This window comes from Perognathus longimembris, chromosome 11 (genome assembly GCF_023159225.1).
Source record: "Perognathus longimembris pacificus isolate PPM17 chromosome 11, ASM2315922v1, whole genome shotgun sequence".
Classification (NCBI taxonomy): Eukaryota; Metazoa; Chordata; class Mammalia; order Rodentia; family Heteromyidae; genus Perognathus; species Perognathus longimembris.
The window spans coordinates 31,018,463-31,038,539 of NC_063171.1; the positions used below are offsets into that span (position 1 = coordinate 31,018,463).

The 20,077-nt window shown below is 40.6% G+C and overlaps 1 protein-coding gene across 8 annotated transcripts in view; it reads left to right on the forward strand.

Moving 5' to 3' along the window:
* The window catches only part of Adcy10 (adenylate cyclase 10), a 68,646-nt gene that overhangs the window by 31,212 nt on the left and 17,357 nt on the right, over positions 1-20,077 (forward strand). For 7 of the 8 annotated variants that reach the window (XM_048356952.1, XM_048356944.1, XM_048356947.1 and 4 more), the window contains 7 exons: positions 649-841; positions 2,601-2,687; positions 4,718-4,992; positions 8,823-8,959; positions 12,854-12,982; positions 16,491-16,769; positions 16,906-17,196. In XM_048356952.1, coding sequence (XP_048212909.1) covers positions 649-841; positions 2,601-2,687; positions 4,718-4,992; positions 8,823-8,959; positions 12,854-12,982; positions 16,491-16,769; positions 16,906-17,196 — 1,391 coding nt within the window. The remainder of the gene's footprint in view (positions 1-648; positions 842-2,600; positions 2,688-4,717; positions 4,993-8,822; positions 8,960-12,853; positions 12,983-16,490; positions 16,770-16,905; positions 17,197-20,077) is intronic. The other variant, XM_048356945.1, reaches the window with a different exon arrangement.

Sequence of the window (20,077 nt, forward strand, 5' to 3'; positions counted from 1 at the left end):
AGGAGCTCTCTAGAAAAGGAAAGAGAACAATGAAAACATTGTCTGTGCTGAGGATTCCGATACAGACTCATAGAGTACCTTGGAAGCTCAGAGAGGAGAGAGAGAGGAGTATACTACTCACTCTGGGGCATCCAGGGAGGGCAAACCTGAGCCTATACTTAAAGTAGAACAGCAGAATTGGGATGGTGAACACTCCAGGCTGAGTAGAAACAAAAGGCCTGGAGAGAGGAGACATGGCTCTGGGTGTTCGGGAATTCTCACCTGCTTGCTGGTGGAGGATAGATTTCTAGTCAGAGCCTAGCAAACTCAGAGACTTGTGCATGCTGGGCAAATGTACTACGTACCTCAGAGCTATGACTCCAGCTGAAAGATATGCCTTTAACTAGATCTTTATGGTTTCCTTATGTGATGCTTTCAGAGAGTCCTGACTTTCAGGGAGAGGAAGTGGTGCGATACTGTGTGGAGTCTTAAGACCTGAGCCTAAATGATCAAGAATTAGGAATTTAGTGGAATAAGGGAGTATACCACAGAAGAAATAATCATTTCCAGATAGCTGAGTAGGAAGAGTCAAAGCTATCCTTGAGCCTTTATTATCTCCAGAATATGTATTTAAAATTCTCCTCTGATTCTTGATTGTCTCATGAACAGGACTATTGCTATTGCATTGACTAAGGTCAGCTTCCATCAAAATTTTTATACTATCCAGATACTCATGGCTAATGTACTTGGTCTGGATACTTGTAAACATTACAAAGAACGACAGAGCAGCCTTCAAAGTAAAGTCAAGACACTGTTGGATGACAAGTTCCACTGTCTTCTTAATGACATTTTCCATGTCCAGGTAACTAGTATTAGACTTCTGCAGGAAATGATCATGGGACATTGGCAACTACCCTCCTCCCCAATGTCCCAAATGCTTCATAACTTAGCATATCTCTCTCTCTCTCTCTCTCTCTCTCTCTCTCTCTCTCTCTCTCGGGAGGGTGGTACTGGGATTTGAACCTGGGCTTCCTGCTTACTAGGCCGGCACTCTACCACTTGACCCATGTCTCCACCGGCTTTTTCACATTGCTTATTTTCCAGATAAAGTCTTACTTTATGCTCAGGATGGCCTGAGGTGTGATCCTCCTGCTTCCCCAAGTTGCTGGGGATGACAGGTGAATATCACTCTCGACCACCACCAGCCATTGGTTGAGAACTTCTTTTTGCCCAGGTTGTCCTTGAACTATCTCCACTTCCCAAGTAGTTAGCATTACAGGCTTGAGCCACAGTACCCAGCATGACTTGGTGTCTTCATGCTTTGTTATTTGGTTTACTTTTCATCTAGGGCATCCAGGTAATAAGGAAATGGTTCCAATCTTCTTTGAAAATATAACCACATTGGTGGGGGGGGGGGGGGGCTAAGAATGGAAGTTAGGGCCTCACACATGCTAAGCATGCGCTTACCTCCCCAGCCTCTATATCTACATTCTTGAGACATATTGGGGTTATCTAGAAATACCATTTAAAAAACCCAAATGACCACTTGCTGATTTGTTTTTTTCTCACCTTTACAACATACCTATACTATCCTAGCCTAGCCGGTCTAGGATGCAAAGTCACTCTGCTCCCACAAAATACCGCCAGTGGAGAAACAGATGTGCCTTGTTCTTTCTTTGACTGATGCTAATAAGAGAAAAGCCAAGATTTTCTTTCTTAACTTGGAGAAATGTTACACATCCTTGAGTTTCAACAATCTTTTTGGTGAGAACTCCTCCAAATTACTAGGCATGACTCAAGCTCTTCCATTATACTCTAGTGCATTGAACACATTTCATGTTAGCTTTAGTATGCTATGTTGCACTGAGTACAATTCATTATTGTACTAAGTAATTCACTAATGATTCTATGACAAAATTAAAGCCAGAAAGGACAATTATGGATTATGTAGCATTTGAAAAATAATTTTTATATCAGTACTGAGACTTGAACTCAGTGCCCTGGATACTCTCCTGCTCAAGGACAGTGCTCTACTACTGGAGCTATATCTCCACTTCTGGCTTTTTGGTAGTTAATTGGAGAAAAGAGGTTCATGGACTTTCCTGTCTGGGCTGGCTTCAAACTGTAATCCTCAGATCTCAGCCTTGTGAGTAGCTAGGATTATAGGCATGAGCTACTAGCCCTGGCAATATTGTTTTTTGTTGTTGTTGCTGTTTCGTTGTTTAACTCAGGGCCTTATGGTTTTCAAGCAGACACACTACAACTTGAGCCATGCCCTCAGCCCTACATTTGGGGCTTTTGTTTTTTTTTTTTTTTGGCCAGTCCTAGGCCTTGGACTCAGGGCCTGAGTACTGTTCCTGGCTTCTTCCAGCTCAAGGCCAGCACTCTGCCACCTGAGCCACAGCGCCCCTTCTGGCCGTTTTCCATATATGTGGTGCTGGGGAATCGAACCGAGAGCTTCATGTGTAGGAGGCAAGCACTCTTGCCACTAGGCCATATTCCCAACCCCCACATTTGGGGCTTTTGACAGGCAACGGTGAAGTGGTTTTCCCAGAATCATATAGCTAGGGGTTCCTTTTGCTATTTTCCTATACTCAATATTTTCATAATTCTTTGTACAGTTTCCCATTTCACGGGAGATTTCCAGGATGAGCACCACGAGAAAGCAAAAGCATTTGGAAGCCCTGTTTATGAAGATCTTAGAGAAAGTAAGAGCTCTTGCAGATCATACCATGCTGGGGAGAGTGCAAGGGGTGGGGACAAACGTCTATGAAGCCAGCAGGCCCAAGTGACTGAGACTCTGCTTGCAAGGCACTTTTTCCTAATGTGCTTCATTCTCCTCCATCTTTCCAAATCTCCAGCCAAATCAAAATTTAACTACATATAAAAGGAGCCCCTACGCAGTAGTCTTGGGACTTTGACCTCTTTCAGCCCTTTTTTTCTCATCCTGTGTATGAGACATCAAAGAGACCTGGGATGTAGTTCAGTGGCAGAGTCTTGTCCAGAATATGAAAGGCCTTGGGTTCAATCTGCAGCACCTTTAACACACATGTACACAGAATGGTTGTTATGCAGGCCTTTTACTTGCTACCTTAAGAACTTTAGGTCAACTGACTTAAACTCTGTGTTTCTGTTGTATGATGTACACATGGGGGGAATAATAGTAACTAGCTTATCACTATGAGCTAGGTACCCCTTTAATTCAGTATCCCTTCCATAGGAAACCACAATGGTGAGGTCCTCTCTTCTCCTTTCCCCTCTTCTCCCTTTTCCTCTTCTTCATATGACTCAGACTCATTTCATTTAAAAAATAATAACTGTTATTATTAATTTGCAGTGTTGAAAATTGAACCCAGGGCCTACACATGCTAGGCAAGTGCTCTGTCACTGTGACATACTCTCAGGCTTGAAACTCACTCTTCTATCTGCACTTTTTTTTTTCAAAAAAAAAAAGGGGGGGCTGGGGATATGGCCTAGTGGCTAGAGTGCTTGCCTCCTATACATGAAGCCCTGGGTTCGATTCCCCAGCACCACATATACAGAAAACGGCCAGAAGTGGTGCTGTGGCTCAAGTGGCAGAGTGCTAGCCTTGAGCAAAAAGAGGCCAGGGACAGTGCTCAGGCCCTGAGTCCAAGGCCCAGGACTGGCCAAAAAAAAAAAAAAAAAGGTATCAGTCAAGCACAAAGCAATTGAATGCTATATTTCCCATTGAATAAATCTTTTCAGGGCTAGTGAAGTGTTAAGTATTTATTTATAGGCTATAAAAATAGTTATGTATATGTAATAAAGCAAGTGGTAACATGTTGTAACACTTGCCTTATGAGATGCAATTTTAAAATAAGCTCTGCTGCTTTTTTTAAATTAAAAAGTATAAAGAGAAAGATGTGCTAACCCAGTCTCTTCTTCAAAGGAACCATGGGAAACCACTCACTTAATAGGAAGGGCCTGCTTTGCAAATGACTGGAAAGTGAGAACTCTATATTTTAAGACTATATCCTCTGTACCTAGAACTATGCACAATAAATGTTTCATGAGTGAATCAATAATTCAGTCTAGTTGTAGCCTATACAAGGAAAAGGACACACAATCTGTCTGAAGTGTAATGCATATCACAGTCCAACAAAGAACAGCATAAATTGCCAGCAGAGCAACAACCAGATCAGTTTCCTTTTGCACTGTGTATCTAGCCCCAAACCTAGTGCTAGGAAGTAGATGTAGGCCAAACAAATTTCAAATAGATATCCCCATCTGTCAACAGATTAAAATAATGCCTACTTAACACAATTCATATGCTTATGGGATATTTTTTACTTAGTTTTTGTGGGTACCCTGACAATTTTATCCTACAAATTTGCTTTTATTTTCTTTTGGTGCTGAGGATCTAATCCAGGACCTTATACATACTATGTACAATTACACTCCAATCTTTTAATGTTCTTTTTTTCTTCTTTCCTTTCCTTTCCATTCCTTCCTCCTTTTTTTATTTCCATTCTATAACGTTTAATCCAAGTAAGATCCCAGTCCAGTCAGATATCCAAATTGCTATAAATTCTAAGTCAGTGCAACCCAAATGAATATAAAGTTATCAAAAAGAAAAAGATCCAACTCATCTAGAACTTTCTCTTCATCATAAGCAAACCAAAAAACACAATGGATATTCATGCCTACTCATACACAAGTGTAAAATTGTGAAAGCTTACAGTATCTTTCATTCTGTTCCTCTACTTTTTTTTTTTAGACGGTGAAAGAAGAAAGGATTATTTTCATCATTGATGAGGCACAGTTTGTAGATATAGCCTCCTGGGCCTTCATGGAAAAGCTTATCCAAACTGTTCCCATCTTCATTATCATGGCCCTGTCTCCCTTCATTGACAGTCCCTGTGCATCTGCCAGTGCCATAATGAAGAACAGGAACACCACCTATGTCACCCTTGGTGCAGTACAGCCTAAGGACATCCGAAACAAGGTCTGTATTGATCTCAATGTGAGCAGCATCTCCAAAGAGCTGGATGCGTAAGTAACTTGTTTCTTTAATGAGATCTAGAATCTGTGTTCATTCCCTTGGTCCAGACTTTATTATATTCCATAGGATGTATCTCAAAATATATCTTATTTCAGTGCTTACACTTGTTCAATCTTTTTGAGGACGATAAATTATACTTGTTGAGACAGGCGCTGCTCATCTTTTCCACATGGCTTCCCTGCAAAACCTCAAAATTTGTAGAGCTACACCTATGTATGTAACATATAGAAAGATACTATTGTATATATGTATAAATATGCATCTGCATTTACCTCTTAATCTAGCAATCACAATTCCAGGAATTGATCTCAAAAAATAATGTATAAACGAAGTGTTGAGGCATTATTTGAATGAATAAGAGATCAGAAACAATCCAAATGTTCATCCCTAAGAGGATAAGTTCAAACAACTAGGATGACTCTATCTAACAGAGAGATGTATAATAATAAAAGGAAATAAAAAAGATCTACTGATATAGACGGATGTTTATGATACATTGTTGAGTGGAAAAAAAAGCAAAAAGGGATCCAGTGTGTGCTATGTACAGCAAGCTTTTGGTATCCATAGATGTATGGTTCCAAGTATACCCCTATTGAGGGAATCTTAGGGTACTGTTCTGTGGATATCAGGTTCATTTTTCCCTTAACACTGGTTCAAGTTCTGCTGAAGATGGGATCACCTGTCAGTATATATCAAATTTTAAATCATCATTTCAATTACACACAGTCACTTTCACCTGTCTTTGGAGCCTTATGCATTTTGTTTGGGAGGCATATTTTCCAAAAATGAAGGGCAAGGAAACCTAAGTAGATTACACAACCATCTAAACACACCTGATAGTAATACTTTACTGCCTCAACTGAGCCATGTAATATTGTGTGCAGGAGTTGTAAATTCTTGTTTTAAAATTTTCTTTTGATAAGTTTTTACGCTGGTCCTGGGGTTTCAGCTCAGGGCTTGGGTGCTGTCCCTGAGCTTATGTGCTTAAGTGCTCTACTACATGAACCACAGCTCCATTTCCAGCTTTTTGGTGGTAATTGAAAGTGAGATGAAAATATGAAGATGCCATGCAATTCAAAAGACAAAAGCAGTAAGGCTTTTTTAACAGTAAGAAGCTTTTGTATTTGGAGAAGTCATTCTAAAGTGATTCAAAGACTCCAGTGGTCATAATAATACTAGCTGTAGTCAATGAAACTGGGTGCCTGACATGATTGCCTTAGAAGTGGAAACTGTGACAAGACCCAATTTGTCCTCCATATTTACCAACATGTTGGCTTTATGAATAAGTCTAATGGAACTTCCATAGGAGTATTGAAAAGCAATTTTTTCAAACTTGGACACATAAAAGAATTTTTACTGATAGCAATGTGTGTGTGTGTGTGTGTGTGTGTGTGTGTGTGTGTGTGTGCGCATGCACGCATGCGTGCCCTCATACCAGGGCTTGAATTGAGGGCTTCATACTTGTTTTTTGTTTTTGTTTTGTCAGTCATGGAGCTTGAACTAGGGGCCTGGGAGCTGTCCCTGAGCTCTTTTCCTCAAGGCTAGCACTCAACTACTTTGAGCCACAGTGCCACTTCCAAAGGCTTCATGTCTTGCTTGGCCTTTTCACTCAAGGCCCACACTGCCCCTTGAGCCATCTCTTCATTTTGCTGGCTCCTTACACATAGGAGTCTCACAGACTTATCTGCCTAGGCTGGCTTTGAACTGTGATGCTCAGATCTCAGCTTCCTGAGTAGCTAAGATTACAGGCATGAGTCACTGAGTGCCTGGCTCATTTTTAAAATGTGCTTATCATTAGTACCAATACTTTCCTAAAAACCATTGTCTTACATCTCAAAATCTATTACCATGTCCCTTGGATTAGATACTAAATTGTCCTGTACAATACTTACTTACTGTACAATACTTCTATTTGTAGCACCATACAGAACCAAAATTCCAGAAACTAACAACATTCTAGACCTTTGTGGTTTATTCCTTCAGTCATTGCAAACAGTATAGGGTCCATATGGTGATTTGCATGATTTTTTATGTTTACATGTCCTGTGTTCTTTCTGGCACACATCAGATTACATAACCATTGATTTGCTGTTGTTTTCACATTTTAACATGTCTTATGATTGTCTTTCTATACATCTTATTGCTATTTGGAGAAACTTCCATGTTTAAAAATCCTCATTGTTATGGAAGTCCCTGGACAAAAAAAAAGCCTATAGTTAATTTAATGTTTGCAGAATGAAGTACATCTTAACAGAGAGGGCCTAGAAAAAGGCTGAAAGAAGGATAATACAATTTTTTTATTAAAATATTGTGTTTGGGGCTAGGAATATGGCCGAGTGGTAGAGTGCTTGCCTCGTATACATGAAGCCCTAGGTTCGATTCCTCAGCACCACATATATAGAAAAAGCCAGAAGGGGTGCTGTGGCTCAAGTGGTAGAGTGCTAGCCTTGAGCAAAAAGAAGCTAGGGACTGTGCTCAGGCCCTGAATACCAGTCCCATGACTGACAAAAATAATGTGTTTGTCTTGAGCAGAACATGTAGAGTATGCTCTTATGTTTAGTAAATATATTTTAAAGGTATATAATTATATATGTAATATATTAAGTATATTTTAAAGGTTATGCTTTGTTATTGGAGGTAAAACTATTTTAACTTAAAATTTCTGAAATTGTTGTAATATTTTTCCTTATTTAGCAGAAATTGTTGACCAGCTTTAATATTTTTATTTGAACTACAATTTTTCTCATTCTCCTCTTAACCTTTTTTACAAACCAAAAAAAGTGGGTTTCTGCTAGTAAATTTAGCAGACATTTATAATTTTATATGTGTTTTAAGCCATGTAACTTAATATTTGGATACTTGATAACTTGTTTTGTTGTGTAATTGATGTATGTGTAGTTAGAGGTCTGTGGAAGACATAATTTGACATTGTTCACTAGCTTGTAAAAACTTAAAACTTAATGTGGTATTAAAACTTAATGTGGTATTTTTTGTTGGCCAGTCTTGGGTATTGAAATCTGGGCCTGGGCACTGTTATTGAGCTCCTTTTCCTCAAGGCTAGCTCTCTATCACTTGAGGCACAGCACAGCTTTCTGCTTTTTCTGTGGTTAATTGGAGATGAGTCTACCAGACTTTCCTCCTTGGCTGACTTTGAATTGATATCCTCATATCTCAGCCTCCCGAGTAGTTAAGAATACAGGCATGAGCCTCTAGTGTGTGATTAGTGTGGTATATTAAAGATCTAAATTAATAGTGAAATGTAATTTAATAGATAATCTGGGTATTGGTGACTATAATCCTATAATCCTACTTACTCAGGAGGCTGAGATCTGAAGATCTCAGTTAGAATTTAGCTGAGACTAGATAGTCTGTGAAAGTCTTATCTCCAGTTAACCACAAAAAGTGGAGCTGATGTTCAAGTGGTAGAGCACTCGCCTTGAGCACAAAAGCTCAGAGATAGCACCCAGCCCCAACCCCCTACACACACATTATACTTCTCCTATATAGCTGGGACAACAGGCACTCATTAATGTGCCCAGTCATTGGTTGAGGTGTGAGTCTTTTTTTTGTTTGTCAGTCTTGGGGCTTGAACTCTGGGCCTGGGAGCTGTCCCTGTGCTCTTCATCTCAAGGCTGGCACTCTACCACCTGAGCCACAGCACCACTTCTGCGGTGGGAGTCTCATGAACTTCGATGCCTGGGCTGGCCGAGAACCATGATCCTCCACACCTCCACCTCACGAGGAACTATGATTACAGGCATAAGGCACTGGATCTGACTAAAAGATGGTTCTTTGACGAAAACTTGCCTTGTCAATTCAGGTACCTGGTGGAGGGAAGCTGTGGAATTCCATATTACTGTGAAGAATTGCTAAAAAACCTCGATAATCATAAAATTCTCCTTTTCCAACAAAAAGAGTCCGAGGAAAAGACAAATGTGACCTGGAATAACATGTTCAGTAAGTCTCACAACAATGTGTTTTCTCACATTGTGCTTCTGTCATTGGTCCATGGACAGGGAAGACGGCAAGGATGAGGCCTATGCCATAGGCCAATTCTGTATGGTCAGAGCCTTTGTGAGAGGCAGGAAATCATATGATAACCCAGATGTTTAAAAAAATGAAAACCTTTTAACATAACCTGGGGCTCACTGAACTGGGCAAAGGAATACAAACCTACAACAGATAGGAAAGAACACTGAAAAATATGTTAAGGCCCAGAGTTAGAACTGAAGAAGGACTTATATGTCACCCAGGGCACAAAGATCACATATCTTCCAGAAGGAAAATTGCTACTTCAGAGTGGTTCCTATACTATAGAGGATGAAATGTGCTGTGATGGACTGAAGAAGGCTTGCTGGAATTTTCATCTATCTATCTATCTATCTATCTATCTATCTATCTATCTATCTATCTATCTATCTATCTATCTACTTTGACAGTCCTGGAACTTGGACTCAGGGCCTGGGAACTGTCCCTGAACTTCTTTTGCTCAAGTCTAGCACTCTACCACTTGAGCCACAGCACCATTTCTGGCTTTTTCTGTTTATGTGGTGCTGAGGAATCAAACCCAGAGCTTCATGTATGTGAGGCAAGCCTTCTACCACTAGGCCATATTCCAGCTCCTTGTTGGAATTTTTAGAAAAATAATGTAGTACTAAGATGCCAGTGGCTTATACCTGTAATTCTAGCTATTCCAGATGCTGAGATCTAGAGGATCATAACTGAAGGCAGCCTAGGCAAGAAAGTTCACAGGATTCCATCTTTAAACTAACCAGCAAAAAGCAATGCTGGAGCTATGGGTCAAGTAATAGGGCATCAGTCAAGCAAGTGGAAGGCCCTGAGTTCAAATCCTAGTTCCACAAACAACAACACTTGTGCAAGAAAATAAAAGCTACCACTTGTGTTAAACACACACACGCACACACACGCACACACACACAATTCTTGTTAGGTGCCAATGACTCAAGACTGTAGTCATAGCTATTCAGGAAGCTGAGGTCTGATGATTCCAGTTCAAAGCCAGCCCAGGCAGAAAAGTCTGTGAGACTGTTATCTTTAGTTAACTGCCCAAAAAAAGTCTAGAAGTGGAGCTGTGGCTCAAGTGATAGGGTGCTGGCTTTGAGCACAAAAGCTGGAGGACAGTGTCCAGGTCCTAAATTCAAGCTCCAGTATTGGCATGAAAACAACAACAAACAACAGAAAAAGGAAAGAGAAAAAGAGAGGGAGGGAGCAGAGGAGGGAGGGAGGGAGGGAGGGAGGGAGGGAGGGAGGGAGGGAGGGAGGGAGGGAGGGAGGGAGGGAGGAAGGAAGGAAGGAAGGAAGGAAGGAAGGAAATAGTGAGAGGGAAAGGCTTTCCATGGTCATGGACCAAACTAGTATTACAATTGGGAACAGGTCATTAATAGACCATCACTGCTATAATCGTTATATTTAGACTGAATAGTTCCATTACACTAATCTATTAGCCAATTAACTAAGAGAAGTAAAGATGCAAATATAAGCATTGTAGAACAATAATATTCCTGAATTTTACACATTCATTTGTTTATTGGCTCATCAAACATTTATTCAGTGTTTGTAATAAGTGCTTCTAAAACAAGCAGGTCCTCCCCTTGCTCAAAATCCTTCAGTATCTTCCAAAGTAATGAAAAACAGTGTGAAACTAGGAGTATATTGATGGGTGCACAACATTATGAATGCAATACATGCCACTGAATTAGATACTTTAAAACGATGACTTGTCTGTTATGTGAATTTCCCTTCAATTAAGAAAAGAACTAGCCAGGTACTGGTGGCTTACACTTGTAATCCTGTCTTGAAGACAGAGCAAACTTGCCCACTTAAATATCTCTCCCTTCTCTTACAAATCCATCTGTGCAATCATGAGAAGCCAGTCCTCATGACTTCATCTAATCCTAATTTATTCCCAGTCTCCAAATATCATGACTGTATGACTTGAGGAATTACATTTCCACATGAGTTTTAGACATATGAGCCACATCTAAATAATAGTGGTTAGCCTAGTGGCAAGAGTACTTGCCTTGTATACATGAGGCCCTGGGCTCGATTCCCCAGCACCACATATACAGAAAACGGCCAGAAGTGGTGCTGTGGCTCAAGTGGCAGAGTGCTAGCCTTGAGCAAAAAGAAGCCAGGGACAGTGCTCAGGCCCTGAGTCCAAGGCCCAGGACTGGCCAAAAAAAAAAAAATAAATAATAATAGTGGTTAACCTCTAAGAGGATTGATTGGCTTATGAGGATTGCCTCTTCAGAAACCTGTTGTCTAAGGAATACCATCACAGTGTGATATTAAACACCCTCCCTAGTGTGCTCACAAAGTAGCACTCCACATCCATGTCCACCAGGATCTGACACACTGTACTTTCGAGACACTGTACTTTTGACACACTGTACTTGCCACACACTGGTTGATTCATATTCCCCTGGCTAACTAAGCATTAGGAGGCCTCTATGGCTTTGCCCAGATCTCCTCTCTGCTGCCCACTGGAATATTTCTTCATCCTTCAAAGAACAGCCAAGTTCCTCCTTTTCCTCCTCCATGAGGCCTTTCTGAATGCTCCAAGTTTAAATTAATCATCCTCTGTGTTGGTAACATGTTACTTTTTGATCTTTAGCTCTTATTCATGCTTCCTGGTACTTGTACCTATGTCCTCCTCACTTTCATGTACCTGGAGGGCTGGAAGGTGATGCATTTAAAGTCCTTAATGAATATATAGTTTATTGGTATACATTGTCTGGTACTTACTGTTTGTGTCTACTCACTTGGCACTTATTTATTGCCTGGTAGTTTACTGCTCTCTGAATTCATGACTTATCTCTCCAGGAGATGAGGAATTTGGTGCTGTGTATGCGTGTGTGTGTGTGTGTGCGTGTGCGTGTGTGTGTGTGTGTGTGTGTGTGTGTGTGTGTGTGTGTACTGAGGCTTAACTCCTAGTGCTCTTGCTTGGCTTTTTTGTACAAAGCTGGCTGGTTTATCACTTGAACCACAGCTTCACTTCTGGCTTTTGGGCATTTAATTGAACATAAGACCCACTTTCCTGCCTGGGCTAGCTTCCAGTCACAATCCTCAGATTTCAGTCTCTTGAGTAGCTAGAATTATAAGTGTGAACCACTATATTTCCACTTTACTTATCACAGTAGCTACCAAATATTATATGAATGTATGGAGGAACAAGTAATTAATGGAGTACCAAGAGGCCAAATTACTAGGAGGTAGTTTTACCTCACCATTTTAAAATCTGTATTTGTCTGTCTGTCCTGATTAGAGTTCAGTCCATATAATGTATATCTGAATGTGGGTATGTAAATGTGCATACAAGATATATCACTCTCTGTTATGAAAAGTAGCGTAAGTTTACTAAGATCTAACTTCTGTAAAACTATATGCTATGGAAAATACCAACTGTTAATACTGTTTGGGGGATGGATGGGAAGAAAAAAATATTTAAATCAAACTTACATTTTCACATAGCATTTTTACTTAGAACAAAGCATTGCAGAATTCTTTTTTTTGAAAGTATAATGCTTGTATTTTTCAACCATTTTCAGATACTTGTCCTTTTTTTTCAAATTTTTATTATCAAACTGATGTACAGAGAGGTTACAGTTTCATACGTTAAGCATTGGATACATTACTTGTACTGTTTGTTACCTCGTCCCTCATACCCCCCCTCCTCCCCCTTTCCTTTTCCCCCCATATTGCAGAATTCTTGGTGAACCAATACACATCTCTATCCTCCTGTTGTAAATTCCATCTGAAAGTTTACAGGAAAATCAGAGTTTTGAGGACAGGATAATGACTCTTAACTTTCCTTCTGTCTTAACTTCATAGGGAATCTCACTAAACCAACAGGGGAATTCAATATATTCAGCCTCAGTAAATATGATGGTGTTGAAGAAGTTTGCAACCTTGCAAGTGGTGTCAGACTCAGAAATTTGTCACCCCCAGCATCATTAAAAGGTGAAGACAATTTGTCTTTGATTTATTTTCTAGTGTGTTCTACTTTTGTTATTTCTGAGGTGATTAAAAGGGGGAAAGATAATAACATAGGTTCTTCATCTATTTGTTTTTTGTTGCCTAGGTTGTGGGAAGGGTCCATGGTAGGCTTGGATTTTCTACTACTACTGAAAGCTACCTTCTGGATTCAGATTTGAACAAATGTTTATTCGAGTCATGATAGAATGGGATGTAGTTCATTTTCAATTAAAAAGAAATGAAATAACAAAGAAAGAAAACCTAAGATATTTTCTGCCACCTACTATCAGTAATTTTAATTTTTGTTGTTGGTAGTGGTTACAGGGCTTGAACTCAGTGCCTGAGCACTGTCCCTGAGCTTTTTGCTCAAGGCTAGCACTTTATCACTTTGAGCCACACTGCTATTTCCAGTTTTCTTGGTGGTTAATTGGAGATAAGAGGATTGTTATATCACAGTTGTAACTACTTTCAACATCCCATGTGTATCTGTAGTTTATACTGTTGATGATGTTCTTGTATCACCTTCTTGGATTGTATCTACACTATCTCTGTAATCTTATCTGAGTATATTGGAAACCGTGTATACTGGTATTAGAATTAGGAAATTGAGAGGGAATACCAAAATTGAGAGACAAAGGGTAAAATAAGAGAAACAACAACAAAAGCAATACTTGCAAAACTGTATGGTATAAGTGAACTGAACACCTCAGGGGGGGAAAGGGGGAGGGGGGAGGAGGGTATGAGGGACAAGGTAACAAACAGTACAAGAAATGTATCCAATGCCTAACGTATGAAACTGTAACCTCTCTGTACATCAGTTTTATAATAAAAACTTAAAAAACAAAAAAAGAGTCTCATGGACTTTCCTGCCTAGGCTGGCTTCAAACCACAATCTTCAGATCTCAGCCTCTGGAGTAGCTAGGATTACAGGCACAAGCCACTGGCATCTGGCAATTTTTAATGTTTTTAAGCATGGCCTAGGGACAGGTGCAGTCTTCAGTCTTCAAACACATATCATTTCTTTGACATTTCATTTGCTGTGTCCCCTGAATAAGGGAAAAAGAGTAGTTTAGTTTCTTTTTTTTTTTTTCTTTTTACCATTCCTGGGGCTTGGACTCAGGGCCTGAGCACTGTACCTGGCTTCTTTTTGCTCAAAGTCAACACTGCCGCTTGAGCCACAGCGCCACTTCTGGCCTTTTCTGTATATATGGTGCTGAGGATTCGAACTCAGGGCTTTGTGTATACAAGGCAAGCACTCTTGCCACTAAGCCATATTCCCAGCCCAAAGGTGTAGCCCAGGCTGGTCTCGAACTCGTGATCATCCTGCCTCATCCTCCTCATTGATTACCGGCGTGTGCCACCATAACCGGCTAGTTTAGTTTCTATTATTAACAAAGGGACTGTAAATACAGCTCAGTGGCACTTACTCAACACAGACAAGTCCCGAGGTTTGATCTAGGCACACTGGAAAAGAAAGGAAAAGAAAAAAGAAAGAAAGAGAAGAAAGAAAGAAAGAAAGAAAGAAAGAAAGAAAGAAAGAAAGAAAGAAAGAGAAAGAAAGAAAGAAAGAAAGAAAGAAAAGAAAAGAAGAAAGAAAGAAAAGAGAAGAAGAGAAGAGAGAGAGAGAGAAGAAAAAAGAAAGAAAGAAAGAAAGAAAGAAAAGAAAGAAAGAAAGAGAAGGAAGGAAGGAAGGAAGGAAGGAAGGAAGGAAGGAAGGAAGGAAGGAGGAAGGAAGGAGGAAGGAAGGAAGGAAGGAAGAAGAAGAAAGAAAGAAAGAAAGAAAGAAAGAAAAGAAAGAAAGAGAAGGAAGGGAGGGAGGGAGGGATGGGGGAGAGAGGGAGGGAGGGAGGGAGGAAAAAGAAAGCTCAGCCAGGCACTGGTGGATCACACCTATAATTCTAACTACCCAGGAGGCTGAGTATCTCAGTTTGAAATTAGCCTGGGAAGAAATTTTATGGGACTCTTATCTCCGATTGACCAGCAGTAAGTAAGTAAATAAATAAATAAAAGTTTGAAGTGGAGGTATGGCTCAAATGGTAAAATACCAGCCTTGAGAATAAAAAAAAAAGCCAACTAAGAGCTTAAGGCCCTAAATTCAAGCCCCAGTACTAGCGCACACACACACACACACACACACACACACACACACACACACACACACACCCCTAAGAAGCCATATGAGATGAGAAATTGAGGCTGGAGCTATAAACTCTAACACTTGCTCATGATCTATAGATGAGTATATATGCTGTGAGAGTCAATCTCTGGGGCACATAGAGAGAGAAAGAAGCCCTTATTGGTGGTGGGCTCTTGGGAAAAGAGGAGACACTGAAGAAATAGAGGAGACCAACTGGGAAAGTCTACAAAGAACAGGACTGGTAGGCTTGGCTTTCAAGGTCTACCATGACCATTCCTTTCCTCATGCATCCTTGTCACACTTGAACACAAAATTTGTGCTACTAAATCATTTAGTCTTATTTTTGCTTAGATTGTAACATCTGTATCTTTTGTGCTACCAGTACAAGTGCTTTTATGAATTATTTATTTATCTTTAAGTAATTGTACAGAGGAAGTGCCATATAGCAAAGCAGTTTATTAATACAGTGCATCTTGATCACTCCTTCAAAATTCTCACTCCCTGTCCACCCATTCCTTCTTTACTTTTCTTAGAGTTTTGTGGTATATACAATGAATTCTTTTTTTTTTAATTCCTGAAGTTCTTTATTTTAGTTTTGACTCTAGATTTCTTTTTTTTTCAAATTTTTATTATCAAACTGATGTACAGGGAGGTTACAGTTTCATACGTTAGGCATTGAATACATTTCTTGTACTGTTTGTTACCTTGTCCCTCATATACAATGGAATTCTTTTTTTTTTTTTTTTTGCCAGTCCTGGGCCTTGGACTCAGGGCCTGAGCACCGTCCCTGCTTCTTCCCGCTCAAGGCTAGCACTCTGCCACTTGAGCCACAGCGCCGCTTCTGGCCGTTTTCTGTATATGTGGTGCTGGGGAATCGAACCTAGGGTCTCCTGTATCCGAGGCAGGCACTCTTGCCACTAGGCCATATCCCAGCCCTACAATGAATTCTTGACTGCATTCTCTCCCCTTCCCCCCTCATTTCCCTCTTCCTTTGGCCCCACCCCCACTCTTGGGTGTACTCATTTCCTGGTTGATTTTGTTGGGCTTCCTAAAAGATGATACTATTTGAGCTCTCCATAGTCTATTATACCTCAGTTAAGGCATGTGTAAACACTTGCATACTACCCACTGTGTCTACTTGTAAATTTATAGGTACCACAAATTCTAGCTACCACAAATAAGAGAAACCATATAACCTTTGTTTTTCTGGGTCTGGCTTACTTCCATTTCCTTATGAATACTTTTAACTTGGTTTTTTGCCAACAAGAAACTTATCATAGGACAGCTGTCTACCTGTAGAACGCAGCTGATAAAGACAGGTAACTATCTCCCTCCTGTGTGGCTTTCTACTTGCAGAAATCTCTCTGGTACAGCTGGATAGCATGAGCCTTTCCCACCAGATGTTAGTGAGATGCGCTGCCATCATTGGCCTGACCTTCACTACAGAGTTGTTGTTTGAGATTCTCCCTTGTTGGAATATGAAGATGATGATCAAGGCCTTGGCTACCCTAGTGGAATCAAACATTTTTTATTGTTTCCGGAATAGCAAAGCTCTTCGATTGGCTCTGAAACATAATGTGACCTCATTTGAGGTGCATTATCGCTCCTTGTCTCTGAAGCCCAGGGATATGTTGGGTAAGCAGCTACTGGAAATGAATTGTATTTCCCTTAGTTAAAGCCACGTCCAGATTAAAGAGCTGGTCTGTCCTGGGTAGCAGGTTCTGACTTGCTGCCCACTGCCTGGCTGAAAAGCCCTTCCTGTTCCCTTTAGCTCGTGGTGAACAGGAAGAGCTCCGTGAAAAGGAAGGTGAAGTGATTGAGTGTCACATCATCCGATTCCGTCAGCCAATGATGCAGAAAACAGCCTATGAGTTGTGGCTCAAGGACCAGAAGATAGCCATGCATTTGAAATGTGCCCGCTTTTTGGAAGAAAATGCCCACCGGTGCGACCACTGCAGAAACAGGGACTTCATTCCCTATCACCATTTCACAGTGGACATTCGGCTCAACACTTTGGATATGGAGACCATTAAGAAGATGGCTAAGTCCCACGGATTTCAAAGTAAATTCACTTAATTCCTAAAGGATCCTAAGTGCTCCTGGGAATTCTGGACACTAAGATCTAGAAAGCATAGGTCTGGATCTTGAGGGCTTCAAGTCCCCTCATGGCTCTGGCGCAGAGAATAATGAGACTTCACCAACATACAGCCACAAGGAAGGGAAGAGATGGGAAGGTACATACAGCTCAGTCTAGCAGGGCCAGTTTCACCATGAGACTGTCAGGAAGGGTTTGAGGATGAGGGACTCTAGCAAAAAGAGTGTGACCAAGCTTAAATTAATTTACATCAGGGATAGAATCTGAGAGGGTGGTAGGGAAAGTGATGGCTGACTTGGTGAAGGAAGAGAAAAGTTGTTGCTTTGTTGGTCTAGATTCAGACAAGTTCCAGTGGAAAAAGACCAGTGAAGGGGAAGAATTATCCAGGGCTCCTGACAAAGAGAGCTTGAGTTTAAGGCAGGGATTCAAAAAAATCTGAGAAGCAAAAGTAACAAAGTTATTTATAAACCAGTAACACAGAGCAGCCATGTGATCTGGGAAAATAACAGAGGACAAGGTATGCAAGGGCCCATGACCTCTGTCAGATTTAGAGCAGCAACACCAATCACAGCCTCCTTCCCTGTGAGCAGGAAGTGTGTTAGTAAGCTGTCTGCCCTTGCCAGAGGGCCTCAGTGATCATAGCTAAATCTGATTGGGAAAGCAGGACAACAAGTGAAGAGCTCCCAAATTAAAAGGATTCTAAAAATCAAGGGAAAATATGCATATAATAGCAAGCACATAGTAAACTGCAGATCAAGATTTATTCTAGTTCATATGCCTTCTCACTGGCTCCAGCTACAAGGTGGGCGTTATGTTCAATGTATAGACAACAAAATTGAGCTTTCAGAAGCTGAAATGACTTTAGCACAAGAGAATGAATGACAGACTTTGTTCCATTTAATTCCTGAATTTTTGGATAGTTCTGTACTTAGAGATTAGAAAAAGGTTCCACAGTGTGAAGTACATTGTTTGTTGGTTTAATTTATTATGTTAGTGCTGGGGGTTGAACCTACAACCTCACACAGGCTAGACAAGTTCTCTACCATTGAGCTTGATCTCCAGCCTCAGCATTGGGTATGAATCAGGTGATTCTTTTAGATTGCCTTTTGTGTTGTTTTGGAGGTTTTGGAGACAAGATTTCACTTTGCAGCTTAGGCTAGCTTTGAACTCACTAGGTAACCAGGCTTGCCTTGAACTCTGTCCTCTTGACTGTATGTCTGGGATGCTGGTTTTAAAGATGTGCACCACCACTACCACCCTAAATTTTTGATCAAGCTCCTTGATCAAGGAGAAAATAACATTTGTCCATCTCCTCTTTACTTGAGTTTCTCTGTGTAGCCCAGGATGGCCTGGATCTTGTTATGTAGCCTAGGCTGGTCTCAAACTCGAGATCCTCCTGCCTCAGCCTTAAAAGGATTACAAACAATATGCCTGACTCCTCATCTCCAGAAAGAGAGAGAGAGAGAGAGAGAGAGAGAGAGAGAGAGAGAGAGAGAGAGAGAGAGAGAGAGAGAGAGAGAGAGGAGAGGGAGATACCAAGGTATCAAGCTTTAGGTTTAGAATAAGTGTCTAGACCATAAGGGTTTAAAGTCTACTGAGGGCTTGGGCATGGAGAAGATGAGACTTCACAGTAGTCTAGGACTGGAAAGATGTCAGGAAATATAAATGTCCCTGAGCTAGTATTTATCACTAGTATTTATTACATGTCCTTTCATGTATATTTTTTCCAAAACTGTAAATAGCTTTATTATTATCATAAAAGTAATATCTATGCAGCATGATGCTGACAGTAAAATTTGTATCCAGAGTTCCAAGATAGAATAAATGCCACAATGTGAAGTAAAGTAATGGGTGCACCTACAGAATTTGCGAAGGACTTAGCTGAGAATTGATGGTAGTTTGTGGCCCTTCATCCAGGTCCAAGAAGAGGTGAGAATGAGAAGGAATGTGGCAAGGGCTAAGATTGATGAAGAGTTTCTTTGGTGAGAAATGCTGAGGTGTTCTTAGTGAGTGTGCTTATCTCATGGCTGCTTCTTTTATCACCTCCAGCTTAGCAAAGAATCAGTTTAAGGACACAGATATCTTGGCTGGCTTCATACCTAGGGATAGTAAAGTGGGCTGTGGCTTACACTGGAATCAAGCTGCCCTCCTAGAGTTTGGGACAGGTATTTAAGGGGTTTCCATTAATCAGATTTAACCCACTTGGGAGGAAAAGAAATCAAAAATAAAAATAAATAATTGAGCTATTTTAAGTTCTTCCCGGGAATTGCTTTGGGAAGAGAGATCCTGTAGCTTGAAACACGTTTGGTGTGCTCATGCACTCTTACATATAGAAGTAAACTTAGCCTTATTGACAAAAAAATCCTATAGGAGGACTTCTGGGGGGAAAAGCAGGAAAGTATGCGGAGTGAACTGAAAAAGATGCATTGCCTGAATGAAGAAGTCTTAGTGAAGGATCTCAGGCAGGGCTCTATAGAAAGAGCCAAGGAAAGCATCTGTAGGAGAGATAAGAAACAGCAATAATATTCCAGACTCTAGACTGCTTAGAGTGTGTTTCTTATTCGTTCCACCCCTTCACACACATACACACACAATACACTCACCCACACTTTTTTTGTATATTGATATTTTATTGGGAGTAGGTATGCTCATATAAGCTGATAGCTAGTGTACAGGCTAGTCAAAGCAGTTGGCTTCTAACAGGCTGGCTAGGAACTTCAAAGAAAAGGACATTCATTATTAATGGATTCTGTAAATCTTGGCTGCTCTACAGCACATGTGACCAGATGTGTCTAAGTGACATCTCTGCTGATCTTTCATCAGAACCTTGAATGTGGACAGGGATCCT